This window comes from Salmo salar, chromosome ssa25, assembly GCF_905237065.1.
Source record: "Salmo salar chromosome ssa25, Ssal_v3.1, whole genome shotgun sequence".
NCBI lineage: Eukaryota > Metazoa > Chordata > Actinopteri > Salmoniformes > Salmonidae > Salmo > Salmo salar.
In genome coordinates, this window is record NC_059466.1 from 15,735,066 (window position 1) to 15,757,789 (window position 22,724).

The 22,724-nt window shown below is 44.2% G+C and overlaps 1 protein-coding gene across 5 annotated transcripts in view; it reads left to right on the plus strand.

The window, feature by feature from the left end:
• Positions 1-22,724, plus strand: part of osbpl6 (oxysterol binding protein-like 6) — a 58,997-nt gene that overhangs the window by 31,763 nt on the left and 4,510 nt on the right. The window contains exons 3-19 of one of the 5 annotated variants that reach the window (XM_014173319.2): positions 5,286-5,408; positions 5,583-5,636; positions 6,127-6,240; positions 7,798-8,052; positions 8,614-8,755; positions 10,170-10,273; positions 11,009-11,101; positions 13,353-13,533; positions 14,890-15,023; positions 16,070-16,177; positions 16,704-16,835; positions 17,869-17,956; positions 18,362-18,615; positions 19,420-19,557; positions 21,643-21,706; positions 21,810-21,888; positions 22,543-22,687. In XM_014173319.2, the coding sequence (XP_014028794.2) occupies positions 5,286-5,408; positions 5,583-5,636; positions 6,127-6,240; positions 7,798-8,052; positions 8,614-8,755; positions 10,170-10,273; positions 11,009-11,101; positions 13,353-13,533; positions 14,890-15,023; positions 16,070-16,177; positions 16,704-16,835; positions 17,869-17,956; positions 18,362-18,615; positions 19,420-19,557; positions 21,643-21,706; positions 21,810-21,888; positions 22,543-22,687 (2,208 nt within the window). The remainder of the gene's footprint in view (positions 1-5,285; positions 5,409-5,582; positions 5,637-6,126; positions 6,241-7,797; positions 8,053-8,613; positions 8,756-10,169; positions 10,274-11,008; positions 11,102-13,352; positions 13,534-14,889; positions 15,024-16,069; positions 16,178-16,703; positions 16,836-17,868; positions 17,957-18,361; positions 18,616-19,419; positions 19,558-21,642; positions 21,707-21,809; positions 21,889-22,542; positions 22,688-22,724) is intronic. The other 4 variants (XM_045707791.1, XM_045707792.1, XM_045707794.1 and 1 more) reach the window with 4 other exon arrangements.

The following is a 22,724-nucleotide window of genomic DNA, read 5'->3' on the forward strand; positions in this document are numbered from 1 at the left end:
CAGCAGACACACTACGTATTCCCACCTGCTCCACTATGGGTCAGGCTTCTGCCTTCTGGCACCTAAAGGTTTAACTCAATGCTTTCTTCCCCTTGCCCCTCCTGCAGCTCTGAATCAATCATGTTTACTACAGTGAGGCAGTGGAAAAGGCCCAAATGGCACCTTATTCCCTACACACTGAGTGTACAAAACATTAGGGACATATGCTCTTTCCATGACAGACTGACCAGGTGAATCCAGGTGAAAGCTATGATCCCTTTGTTGGGTTCTGATAATATGAAATATACTTATTCATGTCACTGAGGGAGAGAGGGTAATGTATAATGTTTACATTATGTCAGGATATTTTATTTTTAGCCATCAGGGATCCTCTGGGACGAGAACAGACACAGTCTGGTACCAATCACCATGACAGCAGTGAGTTGGGGAGGAGTGAGCAGAGGTCAGGTCAGATGAAGAACAGATATCACTAAGGTTCTGTCTAGCAACAGAGATGTATTGGCTGTTCAGATGTGTAGGAGGAGACTCTTCATAGGAGAAAGGGTTAAATATCAGTGCTTGTGTGAATATGTCTTTTGTCTGTTCAGCTGTTCGACCCCTGGGATGAATAAACTTGGCTAAGCTTTCATAGTGTCCGTCGAGTTCTTACTCTGATATTTGGAACCTAACACCGTATTGATGTCACTTGTTAAATCCACTTCAATCAGTGTAGATGCCTTGAGACAATTGAGACATGGATTGTGTTTGTGTGCCAACCAGAGGCTGAATGGGCAAGACGAAAGATTGAAGTGCCTTTAAACGGGGTATGGTAGTAGGTGCTAGGCGCACAAGGTTTGTGTCAAGAACTGCAACGCTGCTGGGTTTCCCACGTGTGTCAAGAACTGCAACGCTGTTGGGTTTTTCCCGCTCAACAGTTTCCCGTGTGTATCAAGAATGGTCCACCACCCAAAGGACATCCAGCTAACTTGACACAGCTGTGCGAAGCATTGGAGTCAGCATGGACCAGCATCCCTGTGGAACGCTTTCGACACCTTGTAGTCCATGCCCCAACGAATTGAGACTGTTCTGAGGACAAAAGGGGGTGCAACTCAACATTAGGAAGGTGTTCCTAATGTTTTGTACACTCAGTGTATAATTCTCTATATTCCCTATGGGCCCTGGTCAAAAGTATTGCACTATTTAGGGAATAGGGTGCCATTTGGAATGCAGACAGTATTTATATTACCTCACACTGTGTTACATCTCATCAGTAGCGCAGCAACAGCCCAGCCCCTCTCACACTCAGATTTATGGCAAAGCAAAACCCAAGACTGCAGCAAATGACTCTCGTCTCGTTACAATCACATTGGCAGTGATTACCAATGCCTGGCACTTAGGTTGTCTGCTTCTGATCAGCGCTAGGGTCCAATGGGTACTTAATGTGGTACTTGAATTAACATCCCATCGTGTTGGGGGATTAGTTTCTATGGTGTGGATGTTCCTCCGGCAAATCTCAAATTGCTACTTGTTGTTGTTTAGGTTGCAGGTGAGTTGCCTTGCTTAGCTGCGAAGCAAGAGAGATTCGCTACACAAAATCAACACGGTCTCAAGTGTTGTGGTGTTAGCATTACCGGATTTGAGTTTGTTAGGTGTGCTTCAATACACAGCGAACATACCAAACAAGGCGGTATGTTGCCTAATGCTCAAGCAGCAGTAGTATGCCCTCAATGCGCTGTTGTGTGTCTGTTACTCTGGGAGTCCAGGTGTGTCAGATGAAGCTGCCATAGGAATTCTGCTTCTGCCCTGCCATGTAGGTCTAGATCGTTATAGTCCAGATTTACCCTAATTTGTCCCCAAGGACCGTTGGTCCTTTTCCCTGCTCCTAAAGACCTTACCTGTAGTAACGGTTTGATTCATTGCAGTACTGGAGATTAATGTAGCCTAGTACACCACTGTGTACCAATGAAGGTTGGTCCCATGAGCTGGTAGTTGGTTACCATTGAAAGATATCAATAGCCTGGACATTTGATAGGTTTATACTCTTTCCACGCTGGTGGATGCATAATGCATTGCAAGCTTTAAAGCAGTGGAATAATCAGTCATGAGTTGGATCCAGTGGATATCATGGCTGTTAAATCACAACCCCAGGTAGTAAAATGATTTAGAATACGTTAAAGCTGAAATGAAACATGTTAGGAAGCCAGGGTCCTTTTTAATAATGCTTTATTAGGCCTAGGTCTTCATAAGATAGCCTACTTCATACAAATAAATATATACAGTACCAGTCAAAAGTTTGGACACATCTACTGATTCCAGGGTTTTTCTTTATTTTTACTATTTTCTACATTGTAGAATAATAGTGAAGACATCAAAACTATGAAATAACACATGGAATCATGTAGTAACCAAAAAAGTGTTCAACAAATCAAAATATATTTTATATTCTTCAAAGTAGCCACCCTTTGCCTTGACGACAGCTTTGCACACTGTTTGCATTCTCTCAACCAGCTTCATGAGGTAGTCACCTGGAATGCATTTCAATTAACAGGTGTGCCTTGTTAAAGTTAATTTGTGGAATTTCTTTCCTTCTTAATGCGTTTGAGCCAATCAGTTGTGTTGTGACAAGGTAGGGATGGTATACAGAAGATAGCCCTATTTGGGGAAAGACCAAGTCCATATTATGGCAAGAACAGCTCAAATAAGCAAAGAGAAACGACAGTCCATCATTACTTTAAGACATGAAGGTCAGTCAATCTGGAAAATGTCAATAACTTTGAAAGTGCAGTTGCAAAAACCATGAAGTGCTATGATGAAACTGGCTCTCATGAGGGCCGCCACAGGAAAGGAAGACCCAGAGTTACCTCTGCTGCAGAGGATAAGTTCATTAGTGTTACCAGCCTCAGAAATTACAGCCCAAATAAATGCTTCACAGAGTTCAACTAACAGACACATCTCAACATCAACTGTTCAAAGGAGACTGTGTGAATCAGGCCTTCATGGTCGAATTGCTGAAAAGAAACCACTCCTAAAGGACACCAATAAGTAGAAGAGACTTGCTTGGGCCAAGAAACACGAGCAATAGACATTAGACCAGTGGAAATCTGTCCTTTGGTCTGATGTCCAAATTTTAGATTTTTGGTTCCAACCGCCATGTCTTTGTGAGACACAGAGTAGGTGAACGGATGATCTCCGCATGTGTGGTTCCCACCGTGAAGCATGGAGGAGGAGGTGGTGTTATGGTATGGGGGTGCTTTGCTGGTGACACTGTCTGTGATTTATTTTGAATTCAAGGCACACTTAACCAGCATGGCTACGACAGCATTTTGCAACGATACACCATCCCATCTGGTTTGGGCTTAGTGGGACTATCATTTGTTTTTCAACAGGACAATGACCCAACACACCTCCAGGCTGTGTAAGGGCTATTTGACCAAGAAGGAGAGTGATGGAGTGCTGCATCAGATGACCTGGCCTCCACAATCGCCCGACAACCCAATTGAGATGGTTTGGGATGACTTGGACCGCAGAGGAAAGCAGCCAGCAAGTGCTCAGCATATCAGACTATTAGAAAAGCATTCCAGGTGAAGCTGGTTGGGAGAATGCCAAGAGTGTGCAAAGCTGTCAAGGCAAAGGATGGCAACTTTTTTGGTTACTACATGATTCCATGTGTTATTTCATAGTTTTGATGCCTTCACTATTATTCTACAATGTAGAAAATAGTAAAAATAAAGAAGACCCCTTGAATGAGTAGGTGTGTCCAAACCTTTGACTGGTACTGTATATACTTTGATCTTTGGGTTGTTTGAATCTTGAGAGGATGTTGAAGTCAATAAATCTGCTTCCCTCTGTTGCAGTATGAGCAAGCTTTTATTTAATGTGGTATAGATGTATTTCTTTAGAAGTGAGAGATTGACTTTTGACCATTATTTCAGCAATAGTAATAAACTCCACAGGGAAGTTGTTTTAGTGAACTGAGGCTTTGCTCTTGTTCTTTTCTCTATCAAGCACAATCAGGGAGCTGGAAGCCTGCTTACTATGTATTGGGACAACAAAGTTGTATATTATTGGAGCAACCTCAATCCATCTATCCTCCAACATTGTGAGGATACAGAGTTAGTGGTTATGATGCATGTATTCCTCTTCATATTCAAGCGTAATGGGGGGCAAGTATGCAAACGTTTCTGAATTAATTTCTTTGGAAGCATCTCGTTTTTTGAATTAATTTCTTTGGAAGGTGAGTTGAACTTTTTAAATAGAGGGCTTGGAATGGCCTACTTCTCCTCCCAGGCTGCTATGGTGACTGAACTGGGGCAGACCAGAACAGAATACCAGCTGTAGTCTCTGGCTTTCTGCACTGGGCTGGTTAAAAAACTGCTTGTTACACACTGAAGTCAAGTCTACTTTGCCATATTTATTAGGCTGTCCAATGTTGTTATCTCTCTCTCTCTCTCACACACACACACACACACACACACACACACACACACACACACACACACACACACACACACACACACACACACACACACACACACACACACACAGAGAGAGAGACCCACACATAGAAACAGACACAGAGAGCGAGAGGAGGTTGTTACAAGGTGAGAGGTGTATTTTTGTCCACAACAGTGCAGCAGCCAACAGTTTGTTTTGCCCTGGGTGTTGTGTGTGGTTATAGCCACATGACCCTTCATGGCCTATAGTAATCCCTGGGTGGTGAGTGATGCCTCATCCTGTCATGCACACATGCAGACACACACGCAGACAGACACACACACACACACACACACTGGGCTGTCAGCGCTGCAGGGGACTCTTATTAGGCAGATAATAATGTTTCCGTATTCAGCTGTAACCTCACATGACCATCGCCTGGCCCACACAGCCCAGTGGGGATTCTCCCGGGTCTCTGTCTTATAGTGGGACACTTCTGCCCTGTCATACGTATCCCTACCTGACCCCATCCCTCCCTCCACTCCAGAGGAGGCCTATGATTTGCAGAGCCAACAGAAACAGGAGAGCAGACTAAGGGAAAGCTAATGGAGTGGAACTGCTGAGAGGGCTACAAGATACTCAATCAGGCAGTATTTCTGTAACTAGGTAGCCAAAAGGCCCAGATCGATGTAATATACTGTAGTATACTAGTAGTATTTCTGTTAAAGCTGGTAGTATCTATTATTCATACTGTTTACAGGCAGAATGCGATGCGGCCAAGGCCGGGGGCCTTTACTGTTGCTGTTTTCCCTGACCCTGGAGAAGTGAACAGATGAGTTCCGACATGGCTCTGTTTTTGTCTCCATCCCTAGGAGGCAGACAGCTGGGAAATCATTGAGGGACTAAGAATCGGTCAGAGCAACGTCCAGAGGCCAGATAAACACGAGGGCTTCATGCTGAAGAAGCGAAAATGGCCGCTGAAAGGCTGGCACAAGGTAGGGCTTAACGACAGAGTGGGACACAAAACTGTTTACTTGTTTTCATCGATTTCCTTGTTGCGAAACCCTTCAGAAAAGTCACCAAACACAATTCTCAAAAGGACATATATTTCTAGAGACAAGTACTGTTAGTCACCAACTCAATGTTTTGTTGTTGTTGTTTTTCCAAAGCGTTTTTTTGTCCTGGACAATGGGATGCTGAAGTACTCCAAGTCGCCCATTGATGTGAGTAACCCTGACTAGTAGCCACGGGGCAGAGACCGAGGGCAGCCTCACTTGGCATGGCTGTGGCACCATGGTGACTCAGCAGAAACACCCCCAGGGTCACTCTGCCCATTGTGTTTCAGTTGCCCAAATCAGCCTGCAGGAAATCTCCAAATGACTTGCTAAACTGCTGCGTCCACACTAATCAGATGTGTACAAAGGGCCCTTCCTTTCACAGGGCTTCCTGGAAGCAGCCATGTTCTTGTCAGCCTTGATCTCTTTGAACTGAACTGGCAAACTAGCCTCAATGCATGATGTTGCGTAATAGTGCTGAATCACATGATGATTACTTTTGAATAAGATTTTAGAGACAAGTAGGTCTGTAGCTTTCCATCGTGATGCTCTTTTCTTTTTCTTCACCTTAAGATTCCATTTATTTATACAGCAACAATGAGTTATCACACCTGCTTACATGACACACGTTGACTTCTGTTAAACTCTCTTTTCTAAGATTCAGAAAGCCAAACTGCATGGCTGCATTGATGTGGGTCTGTCAGTCATGTCCATCAAGAAGAGGGCCCGCCGCATTGACTTGGACACAGAGGAGCATATCTACCACCTCAAAGTAAGCTTCATTGTGACTGAGATAGAAATGATGGACGATATAGGCTAAGTCAGGAAGAGAACAATTTTTATACTGAGCAAAAATGCAACAATTTCAAAGATTTTGCTGTGTTACAGTTCATATAAGGATATCAGTCAATTGAAATAAATTCAATCTATGGATTTCACATGACTGGGCAGGGGCACTTGGGAGCCAGGCCCACCTACTGGGGAGCCAGGCCCAGCCAATCAGAATGAGTTTTTGCCACAAAAGGACTTTATCTTGACAAAGGATAAAATGCTTACTAACAGGGATGCACAAAATTTGAGAAAAGTAACCTTTTTGTACATATGGAACATTTCTGGGATATTTTATTTCAGCTCATGAAACATGATACCAACACTTTACATGTTGCGTTTATATTTTTGATCAATATATGTAAAAGATATGGACACCTCTTCAAATTAGTGGATTCGGATATTTCAGCCACACCCGTTGCTGACAAGTGTATAAAATCGAGCACACAGCAATGCAATCTCCATAGACAAACATTGGCAGTAGAATGGCCTTATTGAAGAGCTCAGTGACTTTCAATGTGGCACCGTCATAGGATGCCACCTTTCCAACAAGTCAGTTTGTCAAATTTCTGCACTATGTAAGTGCACACAAGCCCAAGATCACCATATACAATGCCAAGTGTCGGCTGGAGTGGTGTAAAGCTCGCCGCCATTGGACTCTGGAGCAGTGGAAACACATTCTCTGGAGTGATGAATCACGCTTCCCCATCTGGCAGTCTGAAGGACGAATCTGGGTTTGGCGGATGCCAGGAGAACGCTACCTGTCCAAATGCAGTGCCAACTGTAAAGTTTGGTGGAAGTGAAATAATGGTCTGGGACTGTTTTTCATGGTTCGGGCTAGGCCCGGGAAATGTTAACGCTATAGCATACAATGACAATCTAAATGATTCTGTGCATCCAGCTTTGTGGCAACAGTTTGGGAAAGGCCCTTTCCTGTTTCAGCATGACAATGCCCCCGTGCACAAAGCGAGGTCCATACACAAATGGTTTGTCGAGATCGGTGTAGAAGAATTTGACTGCACAGAGCCCTGACCTCAACCCCATCGAACACCTTTGGGATGAATTGGAACGCCGACTGTGAGCCAGGCCTAATCGCCCAACATCAGTGCCCAACCTCACTAATGTTCTTGTGGCTGAATGGAAGGAAGTCCCTGCAGCAATGTTCCATCATCTAGTGGAAAGCCTTCCCAGAAGAATAGAGGCTGTTATAGTAGCAAAGGGGGGACCAACTCCATATTAATGCCAATGATTTTGGAATGAGATGCTCAACGAGCAGGTGTCCACATACTTTTGGTCATGTAGTGTAGCTACAGTAGCCTACATAAGCATTTTACTGTTGGTCTACACCTGTTGTTTACGAAGCATGTGACAAATAACATTAGATTGGATTTACTGTGGCGTCACTCTACATTGGCATTATTCAAAGACTATGCCCTTTCCTCTCCTTCTCACGTCTCTTCTATTCCTTTCCCCTCTTTCCCCTTCTCTTCTCTCTTCCCAGGTCAAGTCTCCAGACATCTTTGACTCCTGGGTGGTCAAGCTGCGCCACCACCGTCTCTACCGGCAGAACGAGATCGTCCGCTCCCCCCGAGACGCCACCATAAGGACGTTCCCTCCCCCTGCCACCACCGAGTCCCCCATCCCACACCCCCACCCCCACCCTCAGCCAGCCCCCACCCCCATTGCGGGACAACATGATGTAAAGGTGGGCCTCTCTTCCCTGGCGGTTACCTCGGCACAGTTGTTCTCTGCTGTGGTAAGCTGAACTCTTACGTCTGTCTGACTCAGGTTGGGTTTACATAGTGGTAGTGGCCCTCATAGAACGCTATTAACGTTTCAATATACAGCCACTCAACATTTTCATTTGTGACGGGTTCTAACAACCCTGTTCAGTTACCGAGCTAATTATAAGACTAATGGCTCTGAATCCCCCAGGGAGGGGAGAGTCTCTGGCAGACTCAGGTTATTAGGACTCATCAAACAAACCTGTATTCAGAGCAGCTGGGGCTGGGTCTCGGCCTGCGTGCTATGGGCTCTTACTGATCAGCACTCTCACAGGACCTGAGTCAATAAAGATCTGTGGCTTTGAAGTGGTGATGATGCAGAAAATCTTTACTGTTCTAAATAAGAACTCTTTGATGATTTGGACATACTATCTCCTGTCCTTTGCTTCACAGTCACTATACTCATTTCTCTTAGAAAGCAGGAAACATACGTTTCTCTCACATCTGGTGTGTGTTATTCAGAAGGTATACATACTGTATGTCTGAGGTGTGTTTCCTAACCAACCCCATGTGTCTCTATCCCTGTCCTCCAGCAGCCCAAACCCACCACCCTTCCATCATGGCAGTCCCCCCCAGTCCCTAGTAGCAGCAGCCTGCCGGCCTCCTACAGTAACGGACAGAGCAAAGTGGCCGCATGGCTCCAGGAGTCAGAGGAGATGGACAAGTGTACAGAGGGTAAGTGCTCTCTTCCCACCATCACTGCTGTGAAACATCCATCTATTATATCGGGAGGATGAGGATCAGCAATATATTTCCCTGACCCTGCCAACATTGAAAGATTTACTGTATTATTCATATGATGGGATATTCTCCTCATGCCCATGTCTGATTGACAATAGCTCCTGATTGTAGGAACTAGGGTTGCAAAAGGAGGGTATATTACTGAAAACATTCAAAATGTAGTTAGCTAAATTCAGTTAATTCAGTTAATTCAGTTAAATACCAGAATTTTTTTATCTTTCAAGGATTTTATGTATGTCACGTCCTGACCCTAGTAAGATGTAATTTTCTATAGTAGAGTAGGTCAGGGCGTGACAGGGGGTGTTTTGTGTTTTTCTATGTTTTCTATTTCTATGTTTAGTTCTAGTTTTTCTATTTCTATGTTGGGGTTGTTTGGGGCTGATCTCCAATTGGAGGCAGCTGGTCCTCGTTGCCTCTGATTGGAGATCATATTTAAGTAGGGGTTTTTCTTTCTGGGTTTTTGTGGGTAGTTGTTTTCCGTTTTGTTAGTTACCTGACGGAACTGTTGGCTGTCATTTTGTTGTTTTTGGTTAAGTGTTTCATTAAAAGAAATTATGAGCACTCTACACCTTGGTCCCCTTTATATGACCCGCGTTACAATGTAATCTATCACAATACATCTAGTGGCCCTTTTGGGTACTTCAGATTATCACAGGCGTCTAATTATCTCTGGCCCTCTCTCTGGCTTTAAAAACATGTAAAATGTATGAAAGAATTACGATTTTCAAATAAAAAAAGAGAATGTCAAAGCTGTAAAACATAAATATTAACCATCAACTTAATGAACACCATTTGGTGTTAAATATAAGGGTTTCAGCATAAAATATCCTTATTTTTCTTTTACACTTTTATTTATTTTACTATGTCAATATGTATTTGTTGTCTATGTTGTGTAAAAAGTCAATAATTGGACGAGTTGCAGAAGTAATTGAAAATAATGCCATTGTTGATTAGATTATTTGGGCTATTTTCTCTTGAACCATATGGTCTATTGACTAGAAACTTGTGGACAATACTAATACTGTATATTATTTGAAAAAAATAAGTTATTCAAGTATAAATGACAAAAGTTATGATAGATTGCCAAAGACTTTCTGTTAATTACCAAAATGACTGAAGATTCCGGTAACATTAGTAAATTACCGGTAACTTTGCAACCCTAGTAGCAACAGCCTGTCATATTATTCCACTTTGTTACTTAAACTAATAAGGATATTTGTTTTTCCATAATTGTTCTCTCATTTGTTAAACACAGCAGTGATGGAAAAACAATGAGTCACATTCAGTTCATTGTGTCAGACATGGTCTTCGAGTGTGTGACACATTGCCTTGTGTTGCTTCTTCCCAGAGCTCGCCCGCTGCCAGTCCAGCCTGATTGAGCTGAGCAAGTTACTGCAGAGCCTGGAGATCTTACAGAGGACCCAGTCAGCTCCTAATTTCACTGACATGCAGGTAACACACACGCACACGCACACGCACACACGCACGCACACACACACACACACACACACACACACACACACACACACACACACACACACACACACACACACACACACACACACACACACACACACACACACACACACACACACACACACACACACACACACACACATAGCAAGAGTAGGGAGAGTTTAATCTTAGTACAGCAGTGTCTGAGTGTGGTGGGGGGTATGGGGGGCTGTTACTCTAATGGATGGAGGTGTGTATCTCTGGGCCTCATGGTCAGGCTGCGTGAGGCCCAATCCGTTTCCAACACAGCCTTCATCTCTGTCACTGTACATCAACACACTCTAATAGACTCACATAATTCATTGTTGCTGTTGTTGCTTTCCAATCAATGTGTAACAAATTGCATTTGATTAAGAGCATACATCAACGTTTGAATGTTTGCCATTTGCTTTGAATCGTTACATTTCATTAAGAGAAAGTATTTTTCTTTAAGATAACGTTTTTTTTTACTCAATTTTGTGGAGACGATCCCATCATCAGTTTCATAGCTAACAATGTGTGTGTCGGTTAACTGTCATTGCTGCTATGTTATCTGGCATCATTGCTGCTATGTTATCTGGCATCATTGCTGCTATGTTATCTGGCATCATTGCTTCTCTCTTAGTGATGATGCAACCTTTGCTTGTCTTATTAACCACCTCTCACACATTCTGATCCGTGTTTGTTATGTAGAGCAATTGTGTAGACATGTCAAAGAAAGACAAGCGCATGAACAGAAGATGGAGAACAAAAAGTGTCGGCAAAGATGCAAAATTGCAGCTTCAGGTACCTCTTATTTCTTAGATATCCAGTCTCTCTCTTTTTCTGTCTCACGCACACATAGCTCTTTGGAATTGTTTCTGGTTTAGTAGCCTCCATACAAAATGCCTCAGACATGTTCAAGGCAGTCTTTCTGTGTCCGAACGCCCTCATTGTGCAGCCGTCTGCAGGAGGAAGCACAGGCACATCATTATGTTGACGTTTTTTTCTATGGGTACGTCCCAAATGCACTACTACCCGTAGGGCACCACTAATAGGGTGCCATTCGGGATGTATCCAGTTAGCCCCACTGCATTATCGCCTACCAACATGGGTCATGCAATTATAGGTCAGGACACAGAGAACATGTTAGGCTATCTGCTCAGGATTCAATGTCCTCATAATACAAAGCCTGAACCACATACCCTGTTTTGGTCTGTACAATTACTTTTTTCTTATATTGACTAAATTCCCCTATTTACTTTTAACACTCTCTACTGCTTTGGGAAAAGGCTAGTCATGCTTTGAATTGATATAACGCTCCATTTTTTAAACTGTTCTAATGGCCGATTGCAACAACGGACAGTTTAAAAGCCTTTTCCTTCATGATACTGAGTTCTTATCACTACGGGTGTTCTGGTAGATTATGTAGCCCAGAACCAACCGTTTCCTCACCAGCAGCCCTCTGGGATACGTAGTGTTAATGAATGAGTGAGTCATCAGTCCAGGAGAAACAAGGGGAAAGGCTTTTTCCTTGTTTTATGGTTTATTTATAGCTGAGGAACATGAAAAGAACATTGGCTGGAACAAAGCCTCTGATTCAACTGTGCTTCACTGTCTCCAATGACTTGGCAGACTTGGTATGATTTATAGAGGGATGTAAACAAACATACAAGTGTGCATATCCATCTATTATTTACTATCAGTCTGTATGCTCAAATATTTAGCTGAAGAGACAGCAGAAGGGTGTTATATAAGGAGCCAGAACTTGAGCTTAATCTGGACCCATTCAGTCCTCTAGACACATAACTTGGCCTACATTCGCACCACCTACAGTGCCTTCAGAAAGTATTCATACCCGTTGACTTATTCCACATTTTGTTGTGTTACAGACTGAATTCAAAATGGATTAAATAAAAACAATTATCACCCATCTGGCCTTGTGTTTTAGGTTATTGTCCTGCTGAAAGGTGAATTTGTCTTACAGTATATGTTGGAAAGCAGACAACCAGGTTTTCCTCTGGGATTTTCCCTGTGCTTGTAGCTGTATTCCATTTATTTTTATCCTAAAAAACTCCCTAGTCCTTGTCAATGACAAGCATTACCCATAACTTGATGTAGCCACCACCATGGTTGAAAATATGAAGACTGGTACTCAGTGATGTGTTGTGTTGGATTTGCCCCAAACATAACGCTTTGTATTCAGGACAAAAATGTATTTGGCACATTTTTTGCAGTATTACTTCAATGACTTGTTCCAAACAGAATGCATGTTTTGGAATATTTTTTATTCTGTACAGGCTTCTTTTCACTCATTTAGGTCATTTAGGTTAATATTGTGGAGTAACTACAGTGTTGTTGATCCATCCTCAGTTTTCTCCTATCACAACCATTAACCTCTGTAACTGTTTTTAATATCACCATTGGCCTCATGGGGAAATCCCTGAGCAGTTTCCTTCCTCTCTGGCAACTGAGTTAGGAAGGACGCCTGTATCTTTGTAGTGACAGGGTGTATTGACACACCATCCAACTTCACCATCCAACTTCACCATAATAACTTCACCATGCTCAAAAGGGATATTCAGCATCTGCTTTTTTATCTGCCAATCGGTGCACGTCTTTGCCAGGCATTGAAAAACTTCCCTGGTCTTTGAGGGACCTTACAGATAATTGTATGTGTGGGGTACAGAGATGGGGTAGTTATTCTAAATCACGTTAACCGCTATTATTGAACACGGAATGAGGCCATGTAACTTATTATGTGACTTTGTTACTCCTGAACTTATTTAGGCTTGCATAACAAAGGGGTTGAATACTTATTGACTCAAGACATTTCATCTTTTAATCTTTTATTAATACAAAAAATTATCTACAAACCACTTGGACATTATAGGGTATTGTGTATAGATCAGTGACACAATCTCAGTGTAATCCATTTTTTATTCAGACTGTAACACAACAAAATGTGGGAAAAGTAAAGGGGGCTGAATACTTTCTGAAGGCACTGTAAGTCTTCCAGGTGGTACTTACAGTTCCCCACTTCCCTCCTCCCTCTCAGGTCCCATCTCTCCCTGTGAGTGCCAGCATGTCTCCAGTCCGCCTCCACTCCTCAAACCCCAACCTGAGTGCTGAGCTGGTGGACATCCAGAACCCTGCCTCTCGCCTGGCTCCTGACAACATAGAGTGTGGTGGCGACTACATCAAATTACAGGAGGACTTCTGCCTCGTCGCTCAGAAAGGTACACACATACATATACACCGACAGACAGACGCAGACACACGTACAGGCTGCTGCACTGAATAGAAAGGTCATGTTAGACCAGACTGTCTTTAAGTATGGGTCGCGACCCACTTTGGACCTGTTAATGGTGGGTCGCGACGTGTCAGAGTAAATTAATAATTATTTCACGAATGACTCATTGATTTGGCCAAGTGCAACTGCGCTCTCTGCTTAGCAACTGTTGTCTGCACAGTTTGGCCACTGCGCGAGTGGGAGGGAGATGTGCTTCGTGGTTTACCGGATCTTTCTTCTGCAGTTTTTTTGAAGATCCCTCCGCGGCCCACACACTGCGGCTCTGTCGTTCAGCAGCAGACGATGCGCTGTGAGCCACTGGCTCCTCGTTCATCCTATTGACTCAAGCTAGCCACAAGTTCTGACTGAACTCAATTGTCATGAAACGCGAATACAGCGACGAGTCTCTCTCTCTTGGTTTCATACAAACTTTGAGAAATAACTAGGCGCGCCCACAATGTGTTTTGTGCGGGGAAGTGCTTGTCAATGAGTGTCTCAAAACGAACAAATTAAAAACAACACGTCCTGACCAAACAGCATGACGGTAAACCCAGGGCCCTCTTGAAAAACAGGGCAGAATGCTTCGGGACAGTGGAAGAGTACGTCAGCTAGCAAGGCATTGTTGTCATTTTATTACAGATGTTGATGATAAGCAGAAATAATATCCCATCGTAGCGGATGTGAGTTTCTCTTTCAAACAATCACCTTCTACACAGCTAGTAGCTAGCTAGCTACTGATAGTGCAACCCGAAAAATTATCAGGTCTGCTGTACATATTACTGTAGAAATTATTGTTGAAAACAAGGTTGGAATTGATGCTGTTAAAATACAAGTAATCATTTTTATTCTGAACTGGAATAAACTGATTGAAGCAAGATGCTTTTTGAGGCAAACACTCACACAGTTCTGGGTTGCCCATCAACAGCAGGAAGCAGTGTGTGTTTTTAATGGGAACAAACATTAATACCTAATTATATGGGTATTTCATTGTTATTTGTTTTAGTCTATAATGCATTTGTTTTAGGCATAAGGGCTATGTAATGTACCCATATTTACAATTAGTTGCATGTTTTCATAAGCTTGGGACCCAGGAAAACACAGAATTTCTAATTTGGGTCATAGACTGAAAAAGTTTAAGAACCCCTGTGGTAGACTATTGGAATACATTTGACACCAACCAACAGATTTATTTACACTTCACTGGCTTTACACTATCCATACCACTAAAATAAAGTGAAAGCGATACTGAAGAGTTGTAACTAGAGGGTGTGTTTAAAGGGATTTCTGGTTCCTTTCTTTGCAGTCCACTCTCTGCTAAAGTCTGCGTTCAACACAGTGGCCATAGAGAAGGAGAAGATCAAAACTGTTTTATCAGACCAGGATCAATCATCAGGGCAGTCTGTCCAGCTCATCACCCTCAGGAAGTCTCTGTCACAGGTGAAACATGCAGGTGTTCTATAAGAAATGTACTACAGTACCCAGAATTCCCCTGCACTGGGAACTGCCATTATAAATTGTTAATATTGTTGTTTTTGTCAAAACTCACTGCATCACCTCAAATATTCAGTGCAGCACATAACATTTCTTAATGTAATGGATGGAGAGATGAGGGGTTTTGAAAGAATGGTATGGCTTTCATCGTTTGTTTTACTAGACACACTGCTTTGTTTTCTGTTTCTATGAGAATGGATCCATTTTTATGTTGTCACATAGTGAGACTAAGCTAATAACTCATCATGGAAAGCAGAGCAGCCATTGCTGATTCATTGCAATCTCCTTCTGAGAAGTGAAACGTGGAGATGAAAAAGAGGACAGCTTAGTTAAAAAACTGCTATCTTTTTTCAAAAATAATTGGAAAGTTATTAACTGTGCGTCTCAAGTCTATTAAGTTGACTCCTTAGGGTTGCCAATGATTTCATTGGAGCGCGCTTTGTGTTGACATGTCAAATTATTCTTGTGAAATGTGTCAACCGTTTATCTACTGTTTTGGTTCTTAATTGGGAGTTTTCATAATAGTGCAGGTTGAGGGTATCAGGCCCTGGCATGTAGTGTGTGTGTGCAGTCTGTGGGTGCCTGCAAGATAGAGTCATGGTATGGCTACAGAGAGGGTTGTCGGGATGTCAACTCAACATGCCCTTTACTGCAGCTAAGGGTAGTCAGGGTAGCTGATGTACTATACTTTCCTTAGGGACCTGTTAGGTAGGTTTGATTGGAGATATATTACAGTTTAGACCAATACAGACCATAACTACAGCAGTAAAATCTGTCAAACTATAGGCAACATTATAACTGTATCTCATTGTCACAAAATATGTCCATAGTGTGCCAGTACATACAGTATAAGCCTCCGATTTGTCTGTGTTAATGAATGTAGAGCTGCACGACATAGATCCAGTTTTAACGCTTATCTGTTTAGTTCTCCATTCCACTCTGTATTCTCTCATCTAGCTGACAGATTAGTGATTGATCATTATTTCTTTCAGGCCCTGTCCCAAAACGCCGAGCTTAAAACCCGACTGGGCCGCATCCACTCTGAGTCGGTCCTGTCTGAACAAACAGTCAGTGTGAACATCATTCCCAGTTCTGACGAGGTAGCTACATCTTCAACTGGATAAACTTGTCTGAAGTTTTTCTATTCCCCAAAACCAATGTCCCTGACTTGCAGAAAACCTGCCATTGCAGTGCTGAATGTGCTGATAGCAGCCATCCGATAGCTGCCGGGTGAGGTCAGGGAGAATAGCGTGATCTTGTGTGCTGTTTTTCCCCCTCTGTGGTGATACACAGGCATTATAGAGCTGGCCATGTAGCCTTAGTTAACTGGAAAACATTGTGTAATCTCTGCTTACTGCATTTGCCAATTACACTATTGATTCCTGTCCTTAAAGAAGGATGGTGCTTCCAGTATATCTTGGCAGGTGAGCTTACTGATCATTAAGTTATGCTGACCCTGACGTCAAGGTAAATGGGAAAATGACTAATCAGAAAACATTGTGACCTCAGTCCTTTCAGAAATATAGGAAGAATAAAGACTCCCATTACACATTGCAGTTCTATGTAATTTCCCTCTCCCAATTAACTTCAAATAAGTTAATTGTGTTTCACTGTGTTTTCTTACAGGCTGGTGAGCAGATGGGAATCCCTTTGACACAACAGACGTCCAATGAGAGCAGGCTGTCCATGTCAGAGTCTGTGTCCGAGTTCTTCGACGCCCAGGAAGTGCTTCTGTCTGCCAGCTCGTCGGAGAACGAGGTGAGAGTGGGGCGTTGAGAGGGGGAAGGCAGCAGGACCACGGGGAGCAGATTGAAGGGGGAGGGTGAAAACATGTCAAAGAGCTGGGAGCTCAGATAAAGCATGGCCGATGGCCGAGTGGAGCTGTAGTTCGTCAGCGATTCATGAGAAGAGTGTGAGGGACAGAGATAACACAACGGAAAGTCAAACAAAGCCACACTGGAGGGGGGGCTCTCCAGTCTCCATTCTATTATCCTGCTGCTTAAATCCTTCAACTGGGTCCAGTCATGTCCTAAAGCACGGCAGCATTTCTCATGCCACCATCCCCCGGGATTTCCCACCAACTCCAGGTTTTCAATGATAAGCCCTTCTTTATGGATTTGACATGGTTCATCCTCTAGACTGATGGTTTGTGTCCGTTCCTAAGCCACAAAGATGGCCATTCTCACTCACTGCCATGAATACCAAGTCCCAGTCAATATGGCCTCATAAAAGCCAGCAGGACTGGCTTGCTGCTCCCCAGGTATGCAAACCCAGTGCTGCTAGCGAGAGTCCCACTGAAGGATTCCTCACCAAGGATATCCCATCACTAGTCTAAGGCCAAATCCTCTGCCTCAGGTGCCAGGCCCTATTCAAACCAGCAGAGTGCTGTTGGCCAAAAAAGCTCTTCCAGCAGCCGACTGTACTGCAATAGAGGCCATTACCGCCAGCCACAATCTGCTATTCTCTGGCACCGTCAATGACTTCATTGTATGTTACTATATATAAAGTGCATGGAAATGCTGCAGTGTCTCATCTTTTGATTACTGCAGAGCGAGAGAGAGAAAGCCAGCGCTGACTGCAGTTTGCTAGCCACTGGCAAACTGTAGTGTGTGTGTGTGTGTGTGTGTGTGTGTGTGTGTGTGTGTGTGTGTGTGTGTGTGTGTGTGTGTGTGTGTGTGTGTGTGTGTGTGTGTGTGTGTGTGTGTGTGTGTGTGTGTGTGTGTTTGACTAGGCTCTCTGGGTGTGTGTACTGTACTGACTCAGTGGCTCTTTTGTCCCCCGCTCCCTCTAGGCCTCAGACGATGAGTCATACGTCAGCGATGTGAGCGATAACATTTCAGAGGACAATGCCAGCGTGACCGATAACGTCTCCAGACAAAGTAGGTCCCCTCTCTGCGGCGGCCTCTCCTTCCATTAGAGCAGGGGGGCTAATGTAATAGAGGTGGTGGTGAACCCCCTGCCCCCACCACCACCTCTCCCACTGTGATGGCCAGGTCATTTATCAGTGAGGCAGGGATTGACCTTGCAGGGCTCACAGTGTGCCAAGAGCGGCACTCAGAGTTTATGAAAGCTGTCAGGGGAAAGTGAAGCAGGGCCTCCCTCTCCTCTGCACAGGCACTCTATCTTCTATTCTAGCCATTCATCCTTTGACTATGTTTCAGTCAAGAACTACCTGTGGCTATTATGAGATGCAAGGACTAGGATTTGACGAAGCCTGGTTCAGACAGTCGTGAGTCCTCGAGGATGCTCCATGACAGTATTGTACTTTCCTATTTTTTTTCCAGTGCTGAACGGAGACCTGGCTGGAAGTGCCTTCCGTAACGGGCGGCGCCCGTCCCTCCCTGCCCCCTCGCCGGACTGCAGCAACATCAACCTGTGGAACATCCTGAGGAACAACATAGGGAAGGACCTGTCCAAGGTGTCCATGCCCGTGGAACTCAACGAGCCCCTCAACACCCTGCAGCACATGTGTGAGGAGCTGGAGTACACTGAGCTATTGGACAGAGCTGCCGATACGGAGGACCCCTACGAACGCATGGTACGGCCCCAAACACCCACCCCTCTGAGTACCAACGCGTGGTACAACTGAAATGCTCACCCCTCAGAACCAATGCATGGTACGGCCCAAACGCTCACCTCTCTGAGTCCTATAACTGTGTGGATGCACTTAGAAAAGCCACAAGTATAACTCTGCATTCTCTACCACCACAAGGTATGACCTAATCTTACATTACTGGAACTCTTAGTGATGATGTGACCCACTAAACCAGCTAACAGACCCCAGAAGACATACCGGAGAGGCTCATTAGATGATGGAAAACCTCTTCAGGTTAAGATGGAGTTTATCAGCACAAGCAACTATATACATTCACGGTCTCTACCATCACTGACCCATACTGGGTGAGTCCAGTCCATGGCATGTGCGCTGGCGTGGCGTTGACAGTGCCATGCCCAAAGTAAACAGTCTGAACAACAGCCCTGGCCTCTTCCAGAGACATCACGCTCCGCTGCAGCTGTCGACCTTGTTCAATCTCACATCTGTCATTCTCCTGTCTTTGTTACCATAACAGGACGGTGTGTGAATACTAACGTTGCACTTGTAAGACAAGTATGACAATAATGATATTTTACTGGGAGGTTGTAAACCAGTATGTACCAGGGTTTTAAATGGCGTTTAGATCATTTTATCATGCAGTATTTTATGCACAAATGATTCATTCGTAACTTTTATCAAACAAAGAGAAGTTGTGTTTCAGTGTAACGCCACTGGCAGTATTGATGGAAAGCGTTGTGTATGTTTTATGTTGTTAGCGTTCATTGTGTTGCCGTTTCTCTGCTACAGGCCATTATGGCAGCGTTCGTCATCTCAGGATACTCCTCCACGTACTACAGAGCGGGAAGCAAGCCATTCAACCCTTTACTGGGAGAGACGTATGAATGTATCCGTGAGGACAAGGGCATGTGTTTTATCGCTGAGCAGGTAGGTACTCGGAACACATTCATTACAGTGTTGCGCGGGCCGGATGTATCAAGCGTCTCAGTAGTAGATCTGGGATCAGTTTTTCCTTTTACATAATGTGTTGGTAATCCTGTCTAACGCGTCTTTTTTTTTCTTCCATCTATCGCCTACTGTACATCCTACTGTACACCCTACTGTACACCCTACTGTACACCCTACTGTACATCCTACTGTACACCCTACTGTACAGCCTACTGTACATCCTACTGTACATCCTACTGTACACCCTACTGTACACCCTACTGTACACCTACTGTACACCCTACTGTACACCCTACTGTACGGCCTACTGTACATCCTACTGTACATCCTACTGTACGGCCTACTGTACACCCTACTGTACACCCTACTGTACGGCCTACTGTACGGCCTACTGTACGGCCTACTGTACAGCCTACTGTACAGCCTACTGTACATCCTACTGTACACCCTACTGTACACCCTACTGTACACCCTACTGTACATCCTACTGTACACCCTACTGTACATCCTACTGTACATCCTACTGTACACCCTACTGTACACCTACTGTACACCCTACTGTACACCCTACTGTACGGCCTACTGTACATCCTACTGTACATCCTACTGTACGGCCTACTGTACACCCTACTGTACACCCTACTGTACGGCCTACTGTACGGCCTACTGTACATCCTACTGTACATCCTACTGTACACCCTACTGTACACTCTACTGTACATCCTACTGTACATCCTACTGTACACCCTACTGTACACCCTACTGTACGGCCTACTGTACATCCTACTGTACATCCTACTGTACATCCTACTGTACATCCTACTGTACACCCTACTGTACGGCCTACTGTACATCCTACTGTACATCCTACTGTACATCCTACTGTACATCCTACTGTACATCCTACTGTACGGCCTACTGTACGGCCTACTGTACAGCCTACTGTACGGCCTACTGTACACCCTACTGTACGGCCTACTTATTGAGAAAAAACATTATAATATATATATAATATTGGGTTGTACCCCCTTTTGCCATCAGATCAGCCTCAATTCATCGGGGCATGGACTCTACAAGTTATCGAAAGCGTTCCACAGGGATGCTGGCCCATGTTGACTCCAATGCTTCCCAAAGTTGTGTCAAGTTGGCTGGATGTCCTTTAGGTGGTGGACCATTCTTGATACACACAGGAAACTGTTGAGTGTGAAAAACCCAGCAGCGTTGCAGTTCTTGACACAAACCAGTGCGCCTGGCACCTACTACTATACCCCTGTTCAAAGGCACTTAAATATTTTTTTGTCTTGCCCATTCACACTCTGAATGGTACACATACACAATCCATGTCTCAATTGTCTCAAGGCTTAAAAATCCTTCTTTAACCTGTCTCCTCCCCTTCATCTACACTGATTTAAGTGGATTCAACATGTGACATCAATAAGGGATCCTAGCTTTCACCTGGATTCACATGGTCAGTCTATGTCATGGAAAGAGCAGGTGTTCTTAATGTTTTGTACACTTGGTGTATATATTTGTTTTACTCAACCCCCCCACCCCCCCTGGATTTATTGGACTCGCGGGCCGTATGTTTGACACCCCTGCTCTAGAAAGACAAGCCTCCCACAATGTACCAATGTTCCCTAGGTCTGGGTTTTCCAAGACTAGGTCAAATGTGCCAGTTCTCTTCCATGTACTGGAGTCTTTAAGATCAATTTAATAGTAACATGAGCTGCAGGTTGCAGTATTGTATTGCACCGTGCTTCAGACTGACAGACCTGTCAGGTCTGGTGGCTTTCGGCGTGCTTAAAGACTGTGTGTCCCAGTCGGCTGGCAGGGCCTTTGAAGGTATGATGGTAACTCTATTTCTTTCCACTTGGTCTGACTGAACCTAGTCTGCACTTAGCCTAAGTGCTGGTGTCAGCTGTTACCAGGTACCCAGTCTGCATGATAGTCACAATATAATGACTCACCTTCTTGTATCTTGACCTAAAATAAATTCCTCTACGAGGCAACAATCTAGCAATATTGCCACTGATAAGACGTGTGACGTTTGATTATCTCTTGAAGGTGAGCCACCATCCACCAATCTCAGCTTGTCACGCTGATTCCAACAAGTTCACCTTCTGGCAAGGTAGGTTATCTGTTGAATTACAGTCACACACAGTGTGCACTTCCTCTATGAGGTCATGGGTTGTCTTTTTCTTGACGGCTAATTCTGCCAATTTTCTTCTCAGATGTCAGATGGAAAAACAAATTCTGGGGGAAATCCATGGAAATCCTACCCATTGGCACAGTCAATGTTATGCTACCAAGGTAATCCAGCTTTGGCCCTATTCTTCAGCTACACACAAACACACACACACACAGTCCCTCTCTGTGTAACATCCTTTAGATGTTCCTTTGGAATGGACCTTCTGGCGGACCAAGCTAAACGTCTCCGCGGGCCCAGTTTGGTCCCCACTGTCATTCGTTATAGGAGCTACCTAAATAACTCCATAACAGTGGCCTTACCTACTTAGAGCCATCAGGCCTCTGCCAGCCTCCCCTTGCCACAGCCATCACGTCACCCTGTGGAGTGGGCTCTATGCTGGGTCCTGGGAAGCTTTAAGGAGCTACTGTACGCCCTACTGAAGTTCCCCTGACTGGGTTAGGGAGGAGTGAGATGAGCTGTGCTCTATTTTCCAACCTGTGAGAAATGAATCAGAAAGACAGAGGAGCAGGAAGGGGGGGGCTGCTGAATAAGCACATAGATTATAGGAGATTGCAAGCGTCTCTGCCTCGACAGAAAATGAGATTGCACAGGTACCCACAAGCCGCCGCTGTTTTGTTTATGAGACTTGTGATTATGTTGCCCAGTAAGCATCTCAAAGACACAGACCGACTTAATAACTATCATTGTCTGTGATTACTGTAGATATCCTGAGAGTGTTTCAGGCTTTTCACACTAATCGCTGTTGTGTCGTTCAGCTTTGGTGACCACTATGAATGGAACAAAGTCACCACCTGCGTGCACAACATCCTAAGCGGCAGAAGGTGGATCGAACACTACGGGGAGATCACCATTAGGAACACCAAAAGCAGTGCCTGTATCTGCAAACTCACTTTCGTCAAGGTAAGACATCGGTGAACTCAGCTGTGGATATGACCCG